At 45.2% G+C, this 22471-nt stretch overlaps 1 protein-coding gene across 2 annotated transcripts in view; it reads right to left on the bottom strand.

Moving 5' to 3' along the window:
* Positions 1-227: 227 nt before the first annotated feature.
* RAB43 (RAB43, member RAS oncogene family) overlaps positions 228-22471 on the bottom strand; it is a 22941-nt gene continuing 697 nt past the window's right edge. Inside the window, exons 2-3 of one of the 2 annotated variants that reach the window (XM_005871455.2) lie at positions 3855-4038; positions 228-1311 (exon numbers count right to left, since the gene is read on the bottom strand). In XM_005871455.2, the coding sequence (XP_005871517.1) occupies positions 1061-1311; positions 3855-4038 (435 nt within the window). In that variant the 3' untranslated portion in view covers positions 228-1060. The remainder of the gene's footprint in view (positions 1312-3854; positions 4039-22471) is intronic. The other variant, XM_014543911.1, reaches the window with a different exon arrangement.

The raw sequence follows: 22471 nt of genomic DNA, 5'->3' as shown, positions 1-22471 counted from the left end.
TGCTTCGAAGACCCCGTGACCCCGGCTCCACCCTGCCTTCTTACCTCAGCATCTGCGCATGTGGAGGCTGCTGGGGGCAGGTGGACTCAGAGGAGGGGAAGGGGAGGACGGGGTGGTGAAATGCCCAGGCCCAGAACTACCAGGCCTCGCCTCTTTGGTTGGGGAAACTCTAAGCTAGACTGGGAGCAGTGGAGAGCTGGTGCTCTAAACATGACAGGAAAGATTTCTCAGACCTGAGCCTCAAGGATGCAAGATTTTACTTTTCCCTTAAATGTCCACATTCCTCTCTCATTCCCCAACCCCCAAGCTTCTGAGACCTCAGAACTGAAGAATTAACTGTTTTTGCAACCTGAGTGACACAACTTTGGGTCCCAAGCCAGCAGACAGTCCCTGCTTGGCTGTGGGCCTACACTTTTGTGAATGAAAACAAGAAGCTACATGGAAAACTTGAGAGGTCTTGCTAAGGCAGCAAGTTGGGCCCCATGGTGTCTGTGAGCTTAGAGCTGGCAGTGAAGAAGGTTCCTGCCCTGGAAGGAGTTAGGGCTTCCCTGGGCTGTGCTCAGAAACCACCCATTGGGCTGGTTGCTCTGCTCTCCGCAGCTACATATGGAGGCCCTGGAATGACCTGGGAACCAGTCACACCCCTGGGAGGCAGCAACCTGCTGCTACGGCTGCAGCAGACACAGGTGTGAAATGGTCAGAACTAGTTTGTATAGAGCAGGGGAGGCACGGTCCAGGCCCCTCTCCAGCTGTGGTCCACACTGTGAGCTCGGGCCAGTCCTGAAATGTAAGAGCATGAAGGGAACAGCCACTGACCGGCAGGGCGGGCCCCACACCCTGCCCTGTGACCACAGGCTCCTGCAGGAGGAACCCTGCTTCTCCTTTCCTTGGGGGAGCTTTCCCATCAAGCATCCAGGCCATGGGATGAATGATTCCAGGCTTTATCCAGCTGCTCTAGAATCACGGGTGCCCTAAAGGGCCAGCTCTGGAGGGCTGGGCTTGGCAGACCAGAGCGAGGAGAAGGGGAGGCCCCTGCCTGCCTGCCTGCCCTGCACCCCAGTCAGCACCCGCAGCCCCAGCTTTCTCCAATGTCCTTGCTATCCAGCTGGATGTGGTCGGTGCTCTTCTCACTGAGCAGAGGACCCCCGTGCCTCATGACCAGCTCTGTGGCCACCCTCACGAAGGCCTCCTCCACGTTGCTCGAGTCCTTGGCAGAGGTCTCAATGGCACACAGGATGTCATAGTGCTCCACCAGGCTCTGCGCTTCAGCTAGAGGGACCTCCCGGAGCTCGCCAAGGTCCGACTTGTTCCCTGCGGGGAAAGGCCAGGAGCAGCGTGGTGAGGTCGGCCGGTGCAGGGAAGCCCTGTCCTACGTGGCAGGGCCAAACCGACAAGCCCAATCCCATCTGATGCCCTCTGTCAACTCCTAGTTGTGCAAGGTGATCTTTAAAACAACAACCAAACTTTTATTTTAAAGCTGCTATTCTATCCTTTAGTCCACCCCACTCTGTTTTTAACCTTTGCCAGAGGATTGTATATTTTGACTCTTTCTAAGATATAGCAGTAAAATTTAGGTAAAAGAATACCATACTTTAAAGCTAGAAGAAAATCTGGGTAGAAACTCCAGCTTCCTATCACTTAGGTAAGTCACTTCATCTCTGAGCCTCAATTTCCCCATCTGATGCCACCTTCAGCAGAGCAGGGATTAAATGATACAACAAATGAAAACAACTGGCATCTGGCAGGTACTCCATAAATGTGTAAGTTAAAGAAATCTGGCACTGCTCTTTTTGTGTTTGTTTGTTTTTCTGGTAAAATTCTGTTATTATACTTATTATTTATTCTCTCTTATTTTTCTACTACTAAGAACACAGACTACCACTTTACCTGAGAGCACATCATTGGCTTCTCCTACAGGTGTGAGATGCCTCATTACATTCCAAATCATCTAGTAAACTACTCCTTGACCCAATTTTTAAAAGCATTTTTTAAGTTTCTAAATGGTTGACTTTTATAATGTGATATAGGGAGGACAAAAAAATAGATAAATGTCTATAAATATCTGAAATTTCTTTGGTAACCTTAAATGATGTAGCAATCAATTTCAATGTGTGAAACTTATCCTAATTTCAAAAAGAAAAAAAAGCACATGTTGTTTATGAGTAATTATAAATCTGAACACAGGTCAGCTATTTGATTTATTCAGGAAATGTCAATATTTTTAGATGTGAAAATGGTACTCTTGTCATGTCTTTTTAAGTGTTTTTATCTTTTGATTCACGCTAGAATATTTACAGATGAAATAGTTGTAGTTAGGAATCGCCTGAAAATAATACAAGGGAGGGAGGGGATGAGGTGGAGGTGAAATGTGACATGAGTTGCTAAAGCTGGGTGATGGGTCTAAGGTTCGTTACACTATGTTATTTCTGTATTTGTGTAAAATACTCAATAATAAAATGTCTTATTTTAAATGTCCTGGATAAAAGGACTGTGGAAGGCTGGGCAAGGAGAGCTCCATTACTTCCCAGGCAGATGAGCTCTGCTAGCCCTTCTCAGCCCAGTCCAGGCAGGTGTGTGGGACCAAGCCATCCTTTCCCCAGCTGGAGCGACATCCAGGACCCACCTGTACAACCTCGTTTTAGAAAAATCAGTCTGACTGCTGAGGTGAAGACCCAGGGGTCACACAAGTGGTCCAAAGCTTCCTGAGCCCAGTTCTGGGAAGTTTACGTAGGAGAAAAAATGGAAAATGGAGGTATCCGCATCTCTGCAACAGTTCTCAAAGTGGGTTCCCTGAGTCGGCAACAGATATGTCCCAGATGTCACCTGGGAACTTGTTAGAAATGCACATTCCTGGGCCTCACCCAGGCCTCCTGAACTGAATGCTCTGCAGGTGGTGCCCAGCAGCTGTGCTTTATGGCTTTGGAGGCCTGGGGACATTTGAGGAGCCCTAATCTGCTGAATTATGGTTAGTACTAGTAGAACTACACTCAAATTTCACGTGTGTATGCTCACAGACTGTTTGAACTGAGAAATTATTTCACTTCTCTGAGCCTCATGCCCATGCCCTGACAAATAAGGAGTAGTCAGACTATGGGAATTAAATCCAAAGACACGTGTGAAGACTTAACCAGTGTTAACCACTGTGCAGATACATGTACGCTGCAAATCAAATTTTAGCTTCCTTTCTTCCCAAATTCCAATTTTAAATATAACGTTACAAGTGACTAGCAGAATCAGAATTTCAAGTTCTGGCTCCATTCCTGCCTGGATAAGCTCAGGCCCTCTCTGTGCTCTGGCTTTCCTTTGTTTAAAAAGGAGAGAGAAGCCCTAGCCAGTTTGGCTCAGTGGATAGAGTGTTGGCCTGCAGACCAGAGTCCTGGGTTCGATTCCGGTTAAGGGCACATGCCTTGGTTGCAGGCTCCTCCCCGGCCTGGGCCCTGGTTGGGGCACATGCAGGAGGCAACCAATCGATGTGTTTCTTTCACATCAGTGTTTTGCTCTGTCTTTCCCTCTCTCTAAAAGATCAATGGAAAAATATCCTCAGGTAAGGATTAAAAAAAGAGAGAGCCCAGCCAGTGTGGCTCAATGGTTGAGCGTCGACCTATGAACCAGGAAGTCATGGTTCAATTCCAGTCAGGGCACATGCCAGGTTGCAGGCTCGACCCCTCATAGGGGGGTGTGCAGAAGGCAGCTGATCAATGATTCTTTCTCATCACTGATGTTTCTATCTCTCCCTCTCCCTTCCTCTCTGAAATCAATAAAAAAAATTTTTTTTAAAAAGGAGAAACTGAGACAGACAGGATCTGTGGTCCCAAGGAACCCTGCCAGCCCTGACTTCATCCCTCCCAGCTCACCGATCAGCAGCTGCACAATGTTGGAGCCAGCATACTTCCTCACGTCCTCGATCCAATGAGGCACTGACAGAAAGGAGCTCCTCTTGGTGATGTCGTAAGCAAGAATGGCCCCATTAGCACTGCGGTAGTAGCTCTGGGTGATGGTGCGGAATCGCTCCTGGCCGGCAGTGTCCCAGATCTGCAGCTAAAGACATAGGAAGCCTCCCATGAACCAGATGACATGGCCGGGACAGGGAGGGCAATCCCACACACCCATGCCGAAAGCACTGGTTCCAACTGGCAGGCCACCAGCCCAAACCTTGACTGGAATCACACAGAAGGTCTAGAAGGTGGAGAGAGAGAGTGGGGGCGGGGGGAGCCTTTCTGAGCCCTTAGAAAGCAACTCAGTGGCCCTGCGCTGTGTAAGGCTCCCCCACAACTAGGGTTCTCTATCTGCCTCAGAAATACCCAGGAATGCCCTAACCAGTTTGGCTCAGTGGATAGAGTGTCGGCCTGCGGACTGAAAGGTCCCAGGTTCGATTCCGGTCAAGGGCATGTACCTTGGTTGTGGGCACATCCCCAGTGGGGGGTGTGCAGGAGGCAGCTGATCGATGTTTCTATCTCATCGATGTTTCTGGCTCTCTATCCCTCTCCCTTCCTCTCTGTAAAAAATCAATAAAATATATTTTTAAAAAAATACCCAGGAATATGCTCCCTACTTGGTGGTAAGGGAGGCCTGGGCTGTGTCAATGAGGGCCTAGGAGAAGCAGCGGGCAGAGCCCTTCCTGGGGCCTTTACCATCAACTGACCCATCTTGACCAAACGCAAAAAGCTTGGCATCATTTCCTGCCCATGTCTTCACTTAACAACACTCACTAGGGCCCAATACCCAGCCCTCCTGGACACTGGCCACGCAGGAGAGGTACCTGTGTGTGGCAGGAGCTTCTCTAGCTTTCTATAGAGGCAGCAGTCTGGCAAGACAGACACAAGATAGAGCAGGGCAGACCTGGCCCTACACTGTGCCCAGACGAGGAGGCCTCCCACTCTAGGCGGAGACCACCACCAGTTCTAGGACTGGGAGAGAGACTGCGGACAGGCATCAGAGCAGGCAGGTACCAGGGCTCTCAGGAGCTCAGGGATTGCTTTCTCCACTCCAGAAATCACAGGTTCTTGGGGCTCTCTGAGGATGAACACGAGCCTTTGGTTCACACTGGGCTGCAGGTCCATCCACGCTCCTTTGCTGGCGCAAGTACTGTCAGTGCCTCTCTATCTAGTTCTCAAGGTGTCAGAGGCCCTCTAGTCTGTCCGGAGTGGGGATAATGTCCCTCTCGGTATGGAGGTGACAACCTTTTCCCTAGGCCCCACCAAGAAAAGTCTGAGAGTTAACCTCTGGGCCACAACATGCCAAATACAATCCTCCAGTCCTGAGGATTCCTATTTACTCTTCAGCTCTAAGAGGCTACAGGGAAACCAGGCTCCACACCCAACGGCTTATGCTGTCTGCTAGCTCATGCATGGGGCGAAGCAAAAGGTGTAAACACTGACACTACACAAACCTGGGATCCAAATGACCAAGCACTCATCTCCACACCCCAGAGGAGAGCATATAACACTAAAGACAGAGGATAAACATGGAAAAAAGCAACTTGGAGGAAACAGAAATTATGCAAAAGCAAAAACCTCAAAAACAATCATCAAGAGTTTCAGAGATAGAAAAGATCTGTGAAACAACAATAAACACTTTAAGTAGAGGGAGCATTCAGAAATAAAAAAGAGCTCTTGAAAATTAACTATATAACAAAAATGAATAATACAACATAAGGATTGGGAGATAAAAAGTTGAAGACATCCCTCCATGGTAAAAAAAAAAAAAAAAAAAAAAAAAAAAGAGAGATGGAAAAGAGAAAATAAAATTGTAGAAACCACTTGGGAGGTACAATATGTGATAGTAAAAGGTTCAAGGGGGGTGGGGGGAGGAAGTAAAATCAAAAAAATACTTCAAGAAAATGCCCCAGAACTGATTGAAAGGGTCCACGAAGCACACACACAATGAAGGAAAACAGACCCACACAAAACACATGACTGAGAATTCCAGAATAATAGGGAAGAAAAACTCCCAGAGTAAAAACAGAAAACGAAAAAACAGGTTTCAAGGTTTCACACAAGATTCACATGGTATTAGATATTCAATCAAACAATGCCTAAAATTATGACGGAAAATTATTTCCAATCTAGAATTCTCTACTCAATCAACTATCAGTCAAGTGTGATGGTTTAATAAAGGCATTTTCAGGCATGTAGGCCTCAAAAAATTTACCTTCCTACCACCCTTTATCAGGAAACTACTGAAGGTTCCTCTACCTAAAGAAACCAATCAAAAATAAGAAAACGGGGGCTTCAGAAAACAGAGAATTCAACTCAAAAGAGAAGCAAAGGGAATCGCTAAGTGAGATCCCAAGACAACAGCCAAGCAGGGAGTTTGGATGTTCACCCATCCAGAGCAGGCCCAGCACTCCAGGACAACTTCCAGCCCTGGCACAGTCATCAACAGCAGACAAACCTTCCCTCCATAAACAACCATTAGACTGAGGAAAACAGGGAGGCTGCCATTTTCAACCCCATTGTGCTGCCTAATGTAAACAACACGCAGCACAAAACTGTAACCCTGCAAGAAGCAAAACTCATGAAATGTACCTCGTGATCACCAAAACTCTCTACCCAGCGGCGGTTTCCTAACCACAGGACAGTGGATAGAATCCAGAGCATGGTGGTCCCACTGAGCCAGGGAGGCAAAGATCAGCATCTTAGATGTGATGGATGGAGCAATGCAGGGGGTGTGAGAGCCCAACAGTCTATGTGGGGGAGTTCCCAGTGAGTCCTCACCTGAGGACTCATGCACAGGATCAGACTACCAGAATCTTACCAGAGTGGCTCCAACAGGGTTAAGAATAGACCAAACACAGAAATAGAGGTTGAGCAGTGCTAGGGGACGCTGAAGTTCCCACCCAGACACATCAAGGTGCCTCTTTAGCACATTGTTAATGACCCAGATATTAAGCTGAGACATCAGGAAGGCTGTATACTATGAGTGAGAACCATGGCTGGAGGAAGGCCTTCATAAACCTGCCCCAACAAATCCTAAAACCAAGACCCAACGTAAGCCTCAGGTTTGGAGGCTGAGTTCTGTCCGGTTAGAGAGGCAAAACAAACATCCTTGAACACTAACAAAACATAAAAACAAACATACACAGGTTCAAAGTGATCAACCAGTAATTTAATTAACTACTAAGATCCTGCACGAGCCAGAGAGAAACCTGCAACCTGGGCATGTGCCCTTATCCAGAATCGAACCTGGGACCCTTCAGTCCGCAAGCTGACGCTCTATCCACTGAGCCAAACCGGCTAGGGCCATATATTTTTTAAAAAACAAAAACAAAACCAAAAAAAACACAACCAACCCAAATTAAAAATAAGCAGAGAGAGGTAAGAGCCTCTCCACTCCTCTGATGAGTGGCACAGAGTCCTCTTTCACTATGACTTCCTATAGTTGCATTGCCAGTTGAGGGCCTCCTCATCCTTCCAGGGCATGGGCGGGCACCTTGCACTTCAGAGCAAAGGCGCCTACCGCACACCCACCATTCATGGGGACTTGGAGGACTGTGGTGTGTCGATGTCCTCCGTCTGCTTCGTGTCCTCACCCTCCTCTGAGGGCTACAGACATGGCTATGTGGGCACCTTGGCTGGGTCCGACAGGCTTCTGGTGGGCAACGAGACAGTGACCATGCAGAACCTCAAGACCTTAGCGCCTCACACCTGGAGAAAGTATGTGCCCTGGAGGAGGCCAACAGGTGACCTGGAGGTGAAGATCATGACTGGCACCAGAAGCAGGCGCCCGGGGTGCCCATGACTACAGCCACTACTACCAGACCATTGATGATCTTCGAGATAAGATTCTTGCTGCCACCACTGAGAACTCCAAGATTGTCCTTCAGATTAACAATGCCGTCTGGCTGTGGATGACTTCCAACCAAGTTCGAGGCAGAGCAGGCCCTACGCATGAGCATGGAAGCTGACATCAATGGCCTGTGCAAAGAGCTGGAGGAGCTGACCACGGCAGGAGCAGATCTGGAGATGCAGATTGAAGGCCTGAAGGAAAAGCTGGCCTATCTGGAGAACCATGAGGAGGAAATCAGTGCCCTAAAGGGCCAGGTGGTGACAAGGTCAGTGTGGAGGTGGATTCCGCTCCAGCACTGACCTGCTAAGATCCCGAGTGATATGAGAAACCTGGTCATGGTTGAGAAGAACCTGAGAAGAACTGGAAGGATGATGACCTGGTGAACCAGTCAGACTGAGAAGCTGAACCAGAGGTCGCTGGCCACACAGAGTAACTGCCGATTTAGCCAATTAGCAAGACGGCCCTGGCCAGGTAGCTCAGTTGGTTGAGCGTTGTCCGGATACACCAAGGTTGCAGTTCAATCTCTGGTCAGGGCACACATAAGAAGCAACCAATGAATGCATAAATAAGTGAAACAATAAAGTGATGTTTCTCTCTCTCTCTCTCTCTGTTTCTCTCTCTCTCTCTCCCCCCCCCCTTTTCTTTCTCTCTCTTAAAAAAACCAATTAGCAAGACAGAGGTCACCAACTGGTCTGGAGATCAAGCTTCAGTCTCAGCTCAACATGAAAGCCACCCTAGAAGGCACGCTGGCTGAAACACAGGCTTGCTTCAGAGCCCAGCTGACAGGTCCAGGCGCTATCAGCAGTATCCAAGCCCAGCTGAGTGACATTTGTGCTGGCACTAAGCGTCAGAACCTGGAGTAACAGCAGCTCCTGACATCAAGACATAGCTGGAGCAGGAGACCGCCACCTACCACAGCCTGTGTCAGGGCCAGGATGCCTATCACCAACCTGCCCGTCACCAAGACAGCCTGAGTCCAGCAGCCTCCTGGGCTTCCTGCTTCCAGCAGAGGGATGCTCTGGAAGGGAGGGAGCCTTACCCCGGCTCTTCCTCTGACCTGTCAATAAAATTTTATGGCTCAAGGGAGGAAAAAAAATAAGCAGAGAATCTGAGTAGACACTTCTCCAAAGAGAATGTACAGATGGCCAATAGACATATAAAAAAATGTTCAACATCACTAATCATCAGAGAAATGCAAATTAAAACGACGAGATATCACCTCACACCTGTCAGAAAAGCTATTATCAATAAATCAACAAACAAGTGCTGGTGAGGGTGTGGAGAAAAGGTGCGCTATTGATGGGAATGCAGAGTGGTGCAGCCACAGTGGAAAGCAGTATAGAGTTACCTCAAAAAATTAAAAATGGAACTGCCTTATGACCCAGCAATTCCACTTCTGGGTATATACCCTAAGAAATCCAAAATATTACTTCTAAAAGATATATGCACCCCTATATTCACTGTAGCATTATTTACAATAGCCAAGATATGGAAGCAACCCAAATGCCCATTAATAGATGAGTGTATAAAGAAGATGTGGTACATATATACAATGGAATATTACTCCATCATAGAAAAAGAATGAAATCTTACCATTTGTGACAGCATGATGGATGTAGAGGGAGTTACGCTAAGTGAAAGAAGTTAGACAGAGAAAAGCAAATACTGTATTATTTCACTTATATGTGGAATCTAAAGAACAAAATAAAACAGAAACAGACTCATAAATACAGAGAACAGAGTGATGGTTGCCAAATGGGAGGGGGGTAAGAAGTACAAACTGGTAGTTATAAAACAGTCATAGGGAATGTAAAGTTCAGCATAGGAAATATAGTCGATAATATTTTAATAACTATGTATGGTGCCAGGTGGTAACTTGAATTATTGGGGGAACACTTTGTAAATATATGATTGTCTAATTGCTATGCAGTACACCTGAAACTAATATAAAATAATACTGAATGTCAACTCTAATTGAAAAACAAAATTTAAATGCCAGTAAAAAAATTTGCCCGGACAGAGTGACTCAGTTGGTTGAGTGTCACCCTGTGCACCGAAAGGTTGCTGGTTCAATTCCCAGTCAGGGCACATACCTGGGTTTTGGGTTTGATTCCTGATCGGGACATGTGAGGAAGGCAACCAATCGATATTTCTCTCACAATGATGTTTCTCTCTCTCTCTCTCTCTCCCTCCCTCCCTCCCTGGCTCACTCTCTCCCTCCTTTCCTCCCTTCCTTTCTCTAAACATGTCCTTGGGTGAGGATTAAAAATAAATAAGTTAAAAATAAAAAAATGATGCCAAAATGGCCCATATATAGATTTAATAGGCAATACTTTGAAACAGTTATTTTAAATATAATAAAAAAACTAAAGGACAATATGGTCAAAAAATTAGAGCAAATATGATCACAATAAGTGAGTAAATAGGGGATTTCAGCAAAAAATGAAAATAATTTTTAAAGATATTTAAAAGAGACTCGAGGTTCTAGAACTTAGAAGTACAATAAGTGAAATGGAATATTCATTCAATAATGTTAACAGCAGCATGAAAATGCAAAAGAAAAAAAAGAACCAGTGAATTTGAAGAAAAATTAATAGAAATATTCAATCTGAAGAATAAAGGGGAAAAATATAGATTGAAAAAAAAATGAAAAGGGATCTGTGGGACAATATCAAACAGTCTCATATTCACATAACTGCAGTACCAGAAGTAGAAAATATTGAGAATGTAGCAGAACTAATGACTGAAATTGCAAATTTGATGAAAATACTAATTTAATTATCCAAAAAACTCAGCAAACCCCAAGCAAAAGAAATACAAAATATATAATGGGAAACCATAGCCAAACATGACAAGTGACTTCTCATCAGAAATAATGAATACCAGAAGACAATGCTGAGAAGTGTTGAAAAGAAAAAACTCTCAGCACCAAAGTCTATCCAGGAAAAAAGAAAATCTCTCACAAATGAGGGTTAAATAAAGATATTTTCAGATAAATTAAAGAGAACCTTCCTGGGAGACTTGTGTCTGTTTGGCTTTCTCCATGTGTCCAGCACCCAGCACAGTGCCTGGCATGTAGAAGGTGCTCCATAAATATATGGTGGATGGATGAGTACTATTTCTGCTCTTACAAGCCTGTTACCCTGCGCTGCCTGCTCTCCATCTAGTAGCTGGACTCTAGGCCCTAGTTTAGGAAACCAGCCCCCTACCCCCCAGAAGTACTCTCCTGTACTCTCATTTGACAAACAGACAGGGACTTTGTACTGTGAACTGTACCTGCACCCTCACTCCTTAACTGTCTCACCCCCCACCTGGCACGCCTCCAGCTTCTCTCACCTTTCCCTACCAGGCTTTCTCTTTAGGGGAAATTGCCTTGGCTGCTGATATCTGGAGTGAAGTCCAGAAGATTCTGCTGGTCAGAAAGGGTTGAAGTGAGGTCCAGTTAGGATGGAAATGGCTCCCAGAGGGTGTCAGCTCGGAAGACAGGAGCTGCCAGCCTCCCACTCAGCAGGGGATGGTCAGGTGAGTTTCAAATGGGTAGGATGGGGTGGGGGTTTCAAGACAGCAAGAGTCCTTGTTTCCATCCTTCTCTGGCCTTGGTGGTGACAGGCTCCAGCCCATCAGCTGCTGCCTCAGTCAGGGAAGCACCGTCTCCATGAGGTTTATTTTCTCTTCTAAGTTCCACACCTAACAACTCCCAATGTACACTGTCCCTCTGAGTCCCCACACCCATGGTGGGGTATTGTCATTTTTGTCATTACCTCCTTTTTCTAGGATAAACTGCATTCATCTTGATCTTTTGGTGAACTCTTACCAAACCTTCAGGACCCCAGTTCAAAAGTCATGTGGTCAGTAGAGCTCTCCCTGACACACAGGCCTGGGCCCAACCCTAGCAGAATTCATTCTTTCCACCATGCTCCCAGAGCCCTTAATTCTTGACTCTAACAGCCCACACCATAAAATATGTTAGCCATTTAAGTCAAATGTCCCAAACTAAGGTGTCTTTGGGGGCCAGACAGGGAACATAAAATGCACCCCGAGACATGGTGCACCGATAGGACAATAGTAGACACTGCAAAACCTCAGTCCTCTCAACTGAGCTGTCTTGCTGCAGGGTTATGTCCATACACAGAATAATGTGCTGACTGAAGTGAACCCCCAGACTCGAATTTCCAGAACCTTTGACCGTTTTTTTGTGGCCTCATGGTTCAGCTTTTAGACAAATGCAGTGTTCGAGCAACGGATGGCCCCCAGAAGCTCTTAAGGTAATTAAGAATCCAGTGTGAGATCATTTCCCAGTTGGATGCTTGAAAACTGGTACTTCTTTTTCCATCCCAGTTGTCAGTAATGTGCAAGAGTTGGTGCCCAGCAGCAACCCTATTGCCTCTGTAGTGGGGGCCTTGGCCCATGGCAAGCTCAGTGTGGAGGATACAGAGAAAATAGTGTCCATCAGCAACTACCCTTTTCTGCGGCCTTTACCTGCGCAAACCTTACCACAGCCTTTGAAGAAGTATGGAGAGTCCTTTGACAGTAGGACCTTGCTCTGAAACACAGAGACTGGTGACACTGCATCGCCTGACTCTTCCAACTCACTGCTGGAAGATGACCTTCCTGCACCAAGACGGTGGGGTTAGTGGAAGCCAAGGCTGTACTTTTGCTATTTGTTTACCATATAAACACTATTCTTGCAAACAAACAAACAAACAAACAAACAAAAAGCACACGTGATTAAGTTCCCAAAAACCGTGTCCAGCACTGTCCCGCCGAATGGAAACATAAGAGGATTTTATTTGAATAGTCTTTCTCCTGCATGACAAATCAGGCAGTGGAAAGTTCCTTGCTTCTTCACAGTAGAAAAGGACTCTGGTAAAATTAGTGCTCAGGGCAAAACTCTAAAAACTGGTCCGAGTGACCCAAATACAAGTTCCTGAGCTATTTTTCATGGGATATAGTAAGTCGAACCAGGAGGTGGTTTGTGGGCCACTCCTCCAGCCAACACTGTTGTCACTCTCCTGCCTCGGTTCTCCAAGGGAAGAGAAGAGGTTGGCCCAGGCTCACAAACAAGTCACAGCCTGAGACATGAGTGCACCAATAGGACGATAGTAGACACTCAAAACTCCAGTCTATTAGCGGAATAAAGACAGTCAGGGAGCTGGACAGAGACCAAGTGAAGAGAAAAGTGAGAATGCTGAGCTAGCAACACAGGGAGGAATAAACAACGTGAACCTAACACAGCCGACTTCTCTGCAGTCAGCAGTATTGAGCATAAATTCCTCAAGCCCCCTAAACACGGGTTCCTCAAATCCCAGCATGAAGGTTACTTTCCTTGTCCTTTGTCACAATGCAGCTCTCCTTGGTAGAGCCATCTGCAGTTTGAATGAAAGAGAAATCAGGAATCCTGACCTACTCCACCAGTCAAGTGATCAAGGATGGTCACAGTAGCTTCCTAGAGTCTGTGTTTCCTTACCAGTAACTTGGGAATAGCAGCGACCAGCTTCATTTTGCAGGGCCAGTGGGAGCACAGGGTGAAGGTGGGGTTCTACTAGTAACATGCTTTGAGAACCTTCAGGCACTAGCACTATTAGTGCTTCACATCTATTGGTCCATTTTATACTCAAAACAGCCCTAAAAGGTAAGTCTAATTACTTTTTAGATGAGGAGTCACAGCAAAGTAATATAAAAAGAGCTCTGTCTCCACAATAAATTTTTTTAAATATATTTTTATTGATTTCAGAGAGGAAGGGAAAGGGAGAGGGAGCTAGAAACATCAATGATGAGAGAGAATCACTAATTGGCTGCCTCCTGCACGCCCCACACTGGAGATCAAGCCCGCAAGCTGGGCATATGCCCTGACAGGGAATCGAACTGTGACCTCCTGGGTTCATAGGTCGATGCTCAACCAGTGAGCCACACTGGCTGGTCTCCCCAATAAATTTAATTTAAAAAAAGAAGAAGAGCTCTGTGTAACCCCATGCTGTATTCTGTGTGCACAGCAACTCCACAAATCATTTCCAGCCCAACTACAAATTCTGATTTCTTTGGTAAATGGTGTTATGCAGCCCTCAACAGCCTCTGCAATAATTCCCTGAAACTCAACTTGCTCCTTTTTTCCAAAACTTCTCATAAACAAGGGCCTGGCTTACAGGGGGCTCAGATGCCATATGTCCCAAAGTGAACTTTGCCTTCTCTCAAACTGTGCCTCCTACGCCCTGCTACTTGAATTAATGGAGAGTGGGCTAAGCCGGCAGGCTCACTCAGACTTGATCCCTTGGCTGCCCTAAAATCACTGCCGATTATGCCTCCGGCCCATGTCAACCCTCAGGAAAAAACGGTGGTTTTCCCAGACAAACGTTACCAGTGTCCTCCCTTAGGACAGTCAACACACCTTCTAGTATGATCAGAGGGCGGGTCCTGACCCCAACCATAGTCTCACTGCCCCCACACTCCAACTACACTTGACTTGAACACACACACTTCCACTTTCACATCTCCATAGTTAGTACATACGTGATCTTGGTAGCAAAGTCCTTTCTGTCTGTCCCCATTGGGAAACTCTCACTTATCTTTCAGGGCCTAACTCAAACCTCACTACCTCTGTAACCCTGGGACGAGCAGATTGCTGCCTCCTCTGTGCCCCTGCAGCACTCAACACACATCCCTATGACAACCACAGGATCCTGCTTTGAGGGAACAGTACTAATTTTAAAACTTCAGTCCTGCTGTCACCACAATAAACACATATGTACTTGTCAGGCCATGTCTTCCAATTCTTGGTTCAGAAATCATAGTCACTACAGAAACAGCATTGACACCATTGCACTCTAGGTATTGGTTTCCACAGATGTTCGCCAACCAGATGTTAGCTCCTAAAGAACAAGAACTATCTCCTATTTCCCTTTTCTCCTCCTCAGTGCTTATAACAATGCCTAAGAAAGAGTAGATACTTACAGTATGGATAAATAAACCGTGAACTCACTGCCATTTAAACATCTACCTGACATGTAGGGTATGTCTCAAGGTGCTAAAGGCCTTCTGTGACTTGTGGAATCTCTGCCCACATCTGTTGCAGGAGCCAGGCCCTTGCTTTTTCTTACACAGAAAACCCTATATGGGTAGGTCAGACAAGGATTCTTTTCTTCATTTGACTGATATAGTAAGAGATCAGTGAAGTAACTTGGGCAACCCCACACTTCCTGTCTTCCCATGCCACTGTCTCTCTCAGGTGATTTCCACACCAACATCAGTTCCCATCTACTGATGGTCTGCTATACACCAGGTCCTTAAAGTTAGGGGTTTGCAGGTGAAGCAGATTAAAAGCAGTGACATCAGGGCCTATCTGGCAAAGCCAAAATTTTAACCTGATGTTGTTGGGTTCTAACACTGGCCCTCTTTCCACTTCACATGCTGCCTCAGAACTTTCAGAAAACTTGAGAGGCAAGTCTTATTTTGCAATGAGATGGTTGCCACTGGTATCAAGAACAGATTTCTTCAGCCCAGCTGGTATGGCTCAGTGGTTGAATGTCAACCCATGGGGGCTTGGGGAGTAGAGGAGAGGAGAGGCAGCCAGTTGATGTTTGATGTTTCTCTCACATCAGTGTTTCTTTCTTCCTTCCTCTCTCTCTAAAACAGTGATTCCCAAAGTGGGCGCTACCGCCCCTGGTGGGCGCTGCAGTGATCCAGGGGGGCGGGTGATGGCCACAGGTGCATTTGTTTTAACTTTTTTTGTATTACCTTTCTATTCTGAGTTCAATAAATAGTTTCATAATTTCAAACTTCAATGTTTCTAATTTACACCTTTCTTTACTATATTTTACGAAAAAGGTAGAAACATTAATACATATATCTTTCTGTTTAATTGCTATTAAAATTTAAAAAAAATTAATTTCCAGGGGGCGCTGAGTAATATTTTTTCTGGAAAGGGGCGGTAGGCCAAATAAGTTTGGGAACCACTGGTTTAGATAGAGATAGTTCTGTACTTTTCTCTGAGATAAAAATGAATGTTTCTTCAGACAACCAACAAGAACTTCTTTCTTACCTAACAGTCCTTTTGCTATCTCTGATCAAAACTGAAAAAGTCAAACCAATTTTATTTAAATAGGAATAGCACATGAGCAAAGCCGGCCCCTGATTGGAAAGACTATGGATGCAAACTTTAAAAAGAAGCTGGTTCTTTTTACCTACCCTTACTTTCCTTTTGGAAGTGCCACAAACAACGACTGTAGGGCCAAGGGAAGCTTTAGAGTCAAGGCTGAAGGTCCTGAAATCTGGGAGACCCGGCCCAGGGGTGTAGACTTTACCTCTGTGAATGAGAGATCCAGCCCCAAAAAGGGGAGAGTGAACTTGATAGAGAGCTAAAGAAATGGTGTCTAATTTTACAAGGTTAACCTCTCTGTGTAAACTTGAGGCCTGCATCACAAGTAATCTGCAAAAACAAGTTTACATAACAGGCCTTTGTGTTGTCCTAGATAAGAGTTGAGTAGAGGAACATTCAGAATGTTTTAAGGATTTAGAACCAACTGAAATTTTCTAGGGGACAGTGAAGTTGGGGAGGAGTGAGGTGTGGGAGAGGGGCAGGTTAAGAAATAATGTGTCTAAGCATGAGTGGACCTACAGATTATGCTCAGTGAAATAAGTCAGAGAAAGACAAATACCATATGACTTCATTTACATGTGAAATCTAAAGAACAATATAAACAAACAAACAAAATAGAAACAGACTCATAGATACAGAGAATAGACTGGTGGTTGCCAGAAGGGATGGGGTTGGGGAACTGGGTAAAAAAGGTGAAGGGATTAAGAAGTACAAATTGGTAGTTACAAAAATAGTCATGGGATGTATAGTACAGCACAGGGAATATAGTCAATAATATTGTAATAACTATGTATGGGGCCAGGTAAGTGCTGGAAATATTGCGGGGGACACTTTGTAAAATATATGATTGTCTAACCACTGTACTGTACACCTGAAACTAATTCAAAATAATACTGAATGTAAACTATAATTGAAAAAAAATTTAATTTAAAAATAAAAAATAATTTGTCTAATGTAGGGAGAAAAATAATAACAACAGCAATAAAATAATTCCTTATATTTGTGATTCCTTGGGGTTTTTTTTTGTTGTTTTTTTAATCATCACCCAAGGATATTTTTTCCTTGATTTTATTTATTTTTATTTTTATTTTTTAAATATATTCTATTGATTTTTTACAGAAAGGGAGGGGGATAGAGAGTTAGAAACATTGATGAGAGAGAAACATCGATCAGCTGCCTCCTGCACACCCCCCACTGGGGATGTGCCTACAACCAAGGCACATGCCCTCGACGGGAATCGAAACTGGGACCCTTCAGTTCACAGGCCGACGCTCTATGCACTGAGCCAAACCAGTCAGGGCTTCCCTTGATTTTAGAGAGTGGAAGAGAGAGGGAAAGACAGAAATATCGATGTGAGAGATACACATTGATTGGTTGCTTCCTACACGCTCCTCGACCAGGGCCTGGCCCGGGGAGGAGCCTGCAACCAAGGTATGTGCCCTTGACTGCAATCGAACCCGGAACCCTTCGATCCACAAGCCAGTGCTCTATCCACTGAGCCAAACTGGCTAGGACTCCTTGGTTTTATTTACAATACTTTCAAGATAGACAAAAAAATGGATTAACATTGATTACCTCTTATTAGAGGGCACTGGGTGGCTTGGGAAACAAATGTGGAAAGAGATTTTTTACTGTATGTCTTTCACATCTTTGAAATTTGGAATTCTGAACCATGTGAATGAATTATCTATTCAAAAATATATAAAGAGAATGTTAAACTATTTTAATCATGTCCACAGTTTTCCAACAACCCTAAGAAGTAGGCAGAATGAAGATCATTAATTCCATTTCATAAACGCCGAGGAACTGGCCGCAGTGTGGTTGGACATACAACCCAGACCTTCAGAATCCTAATCCAGTGTTTTCTTTCAGAGACTCCACAATTTGAAAGACTAGCAGCACCCAGATTCACTCTCGGAAGTTCAGTCTGATTAGCTAGAGCAAAAGGCATTAGGTAGGGGACAGGAACCAATCACCCCATACAGAGCCTTGCTAACCAACACAGCAGGCTATGTGAGCTATTTGGGACTGGCTAGATGTTCTGTTAGCTGAACATCTGTTTACCCTGAAATTCTTTGGGATTTCAATCTTTATCATTGAAAATCTATAAAATGCCCACATTCACATTCTTTTCTCAAAGTGTGGTGGCCACAACTGCACTTTTACTAGATTCATTAACTTGCAAGATCTCAGGATTATCATTATGAACACAAAGGGACTCAGAAGGGTGGTCAAGTGTAAAAAAAAACATTGGGCTTAGAAGCCAGCCTGACTGGGTTCAAATCCTGGTTTTACCACTGACTTGCATGTGGCCTTGGGCATGTTGGTCACTTCTTTTGTATTTTGGCCTCAGCTTCCTCAATATAAAAATTATTAACAGACATGTATTGAGCACTGTTGTAGGTGTAGGTATTCACTGATTACACAAGGTAGACTGGATCCCTGAGCTTTCAAGAAGCTAAAATTGTACAGGGGGAGACCAACACCAAAATAATTTCAAGTCTTGGTAAGTGCTATGAACTTATCCTTAAACTTATCCCATAATAAAAAAGGAGGGGTAGGAGGCCAGGGAAGTGCTCTCTGAATAGGAGGCATTCTCAGTGGAAACTAAATGATGAAGCGGAGCCCCTTGGGACAGAGTGTGACAGGCAGGGGAAAAAACATAAAAGGCCTGAGGCAAGTATGGTTGAAGAATAGAAAAAGCTAGTGGGGCTGAAGATTTCTGAGTGAGGGGCACAGGGGATAAATGAAGTCCGCAAGGCAGGCAGTGGCCCATTTCTTCAGGTAAGGAGTTTGAATGTTATTCTGGATCCAATAGGAAGTGACTATAAAAACAAAGGTGTTCAATTATATCTGTGATGTCTCAAACTTTTTATTTTTTAGCAGAACTTTTTAGTCAAATGAAAACAAGTGGGACCTCAATATAAAACTAACTAAAATTAGTATTTTTCTGGCTGTGTGAGAAGTTCGTTAAGGCTCTTCTGAACCTGTGGTGTCTTGACCTTCCCCCTTTGCCCCACCATATCCTCAAGCACTGGAGCTTGGAGGAGCTGGAAAACCATTAGGTGATCTATCTCTAAGGTTCCTTAAGCTTAAATCGAGCAAAAGCCAGCATTCCAGGAAAAAGGAGTTTAGGAGATCACACCGGATGCTTGTTGGACCCCGGACAGAACCTGGAAAGGTTCTAAAACTAAATCCCTGACGTGGACATGCTTCTGTTCACCAAAGGTTCCAGTTAAAATCACATTGATGAAACTATAGGGGCAGGAAACAGATCAGTGTTTGCCAGGGCTGGGGTGAAGGGAGACAATAACACAAAAAGGGAACTTTCTGGATTGATGGAAGTATTCTAGACCTTGATTGTGGCTGTGGTTACAGGACTGTATATGTTTGTCAAAGTTCACAGAACTATACACCTAAAATTGGGTGTGAAGTTTACTGTGTGTAAATTAAACCTCAATAACCCTGTGTTTTTCAATTACATTGCTGGAAGACACCTCACAGTTATTTTACAGATGAGAAAACAGTCTCTGAGAGGAAAGATGACTGGTTCCTGATGAGTCAGGAGAGCCCAGAAAGCCTGACTTCAGAGACTGTCCCTCACCCACTACCGCTCAGTTTTAATTCAGAGCCTCTTCAGTGCGCTGGGCTTCAGATTTCTCTGACTGCAAAATGAGGAGGTAAATAACCGTCAAAGGCTCTCCCACTTCCAACAATCAGATTCTAAGGAGGAGGAGAAAGATCTCAGTGCTTTGGAATCAGAAAAACTGGAAGAAAAATTCCAACCTCTGTCACTCAGTAGCTGTGTGCTCTGGTGCAAGTGTGTCCTGTGTGGCAGGGGGTTATTAATAAGAGCACATCTGTAAAACAGCTGGCAAACAAACTCTCAAGAAGGGCAATGATTCTACACTGTTGTCCTATTCCCAGTCCCAACTGGCTGCTTCCTAAGAAAAATCTGGAGGTGACCATAAGGAAAAGAAATAATGAACTGCCTGCTCTGCATTGCATAACCTGTGCTCTGGTGCACAGTACACCCTGGGCTCCAAAGGGGCACAGGTTGTTATCTTGCTGGGTAAACAGGAACGCCCTGCCCCCTCCTTGACCACCTTCAGCACGGCCACCACAAACACTGGAGTAGGAGCAGGCTTACGGCTTCAAGAGCGCCACTGCTGATTATGCCTATATTTTAGTTTATTTTTTTTTAATTTTTTATTTTTTTTATTAGTTAAGGTATTACAAATGTGTCCTCATCCCCCGCTTAACCCCCAACCTCGCCCACCCCGCACACTCATGCTCCCATCCCCCTGTTGTCCATGTCCATTGGCATATTGTCTTAATACTTTTCAATTTTTATCTCTAAAGTCCTTGATACTTATTGCATACTTAAACAAACTGACACCCCCTACTGGGGATATGCCCCCAACCAAGGTACATGCCCTTGACCGGAATCGAACCTGGGACCCTTCAGTCCGCAGGCCGACGCTCTATCCACTGAGCCAAACCGGTTTCGGCTGTGCCTATATTTTAATACTCCACTTTCCCTGTGGCTTCTGGTTACAGGGCACAAACTTGCCCATGGATATATTCCACGGCCCTTTCCTGGCCACCTGTTAGCTCTAAAAGGGGTGGTCCCAAGTAATGACTCAATGCTGCCTGCCACACCTTGCTTTTTTTCCCTTCTGTTCCAAGGAGACCAAAAACACACAGAAACCCAAAAGACTATTTAAAGCAAAATAAAACAAACAAAAAAACCCTCAGCCTGACCGGTGTGGCTCAGTGGTTGGGCATCAACCTACAAATCAGGAGGTCACCGTTCCCTGTCAGGGCACATGCCTGGATTGCAGGCTCAATCACCAATAGGGGGCGAGAGGAGGCAGCAGACCTCAACATTGATGTTTCTCTCCCTCTCCCTTCCTCTCTAAAACCAATAAAAATATATTTTTAAAATATATATTTAAAAAAATAAAAAATCTTCAGGCCTGGCCGGTGTGGAGCCTTGGTTGGAGCCTTGGTCCCTGCACACCAAAAGGTTGCCAGTTCAATTCTCAGTCAGGGCACATACCTAGGTTGTGGGTTCAATCCCAGGTCCGGGCACTTAGAGGAAGCAAATTGATGTTTCTCTTTCTCTTTCTTTCTCTCTCTCTCTCTCTCTCTCTCTCTCTCTCTCTCTCTCTCTCTCCTTTCTCTCTCTCCTTTCCCCTTTCTAAAAATCAATGAATGTCCTCATGTGAGAATAAAAAATAAAAACCTTCAGGCAGGTAGTTTCTGCTTCCACTGTCTCATCGACTCTAGATGCACTGTGGTCATGTAAAGGCTATTGGCTTACTTTTTGTCCTTGAAGGGGCAGGAGGGAGGCAACACTGAGAAATTATCCAACTTTTGCAGGAACAAAGAGCTAAGTATCTGGGCCAAAGGCAACCATGAGCAGGCTACAGCAGTCCAAGGAGGCAGAGCCCCCAGCATCAGGACTCAACAACTCCAATACCCTGGCTCAACTTCTCAAGAACACAGAGGTAACACTTGCCCTGTACTGCCCCTGCCCAGTGCTCTTAAGAGTTGTCCTGGAGCCCCGCAGGTGTGGCTCAGTGGTTGAGCGACAACCTATGAACCAGGAGGTCACAGTTCAATTCCCGGTCAGGGCACATGCTTGCGTTTCGGGCTCCATCCCCAGTGTGGGGCGTGCTGCCGATAAAAGCTTCTCTCTAATCATTGATGCTTCTATCTCTCCCTCCCTCTCCGAAATCAATACAGCCCTAACTGGTTTGGCTCAGTGGATAGAGAGTCGGCCTGCAGACTGAAGGGTCCCAGGTTCGATTTTGGTCAAGGGCATGTACCTTGGTTGCGGGCACATCCCCAGTAGGGGGTGTACAGGAGGCAGCTGATCGATGTTTCAAACTCTCTATCCCTCTCCCTTCCTCTATGTAAAAAATCAATAAAATATATAAAAAAATAAAAAAATAAATGAAAACAATACAAAAATATATTTTAAAAAAGAATCAACCAATGAATGCAAAGATAAGTGGAACAACAGATCGATGTTTCTCTGTCTCTCTCTTTTCCCCTCTCTAAAATTAATAAAATAAAAGATAATCACAATTTAAAGAAAAAAATAAAAAAGTTGTCCTGGAGATCATGTGAACTCAAAACCGTGAAAGAAGGAAAAGGATTTCTGTACAGCGAAGTTAAGTTCCTGAGCGAGAAAGAACAATGCTTTGTCCGAGAGGGCTGACACCAGGTTAAGAAATTCTGATTCATAATCACAAATATTATTTATCAAACAACTGCCAGGGCACTGTGGCAACTACATCCTGCTGTTTCTATTCCGAGTCATTGCCAAAGACGGGTCCTCAGCCCTACCTTCCGGTATCTGCGAAATTTTCAGTTTCTATAAACTCCAGCTGGGGGAGGGGACCAGCGCCGGCCGTGGACGAGTAAAGTTCCACCAGCGAGTCCACAAAGAGACCAGAGAGGCGTGGCCAGGCCGGAAATTCTGACCCAAAGTTTGGGCCCTCGGGTCCTAGAGGCAACTACTTCCTGATCGCTCCGAGCCGCGGGCGGGCGTCGTTTTCGCGCTGCGTTAGCCACCCGCGG

This window comes from Myotis brandtii, unplaced genomic scaffold (genome assembly GCF_000412655.1).
Source record: "Myotis brandtii unplaced genomic scaffold, ASM41265v1 scaffold342, whole genome shotgun sequence".
Taxonomy (NCBI): Eukaryota; Metazoa; Chordata; class Mammalia; order Chiroptera; family Vespertilionidae; genus Myotis; species Myotis brandtii.
This window is presented reverse-complemented; position numbering and strand designations above follow the sequence as displayed.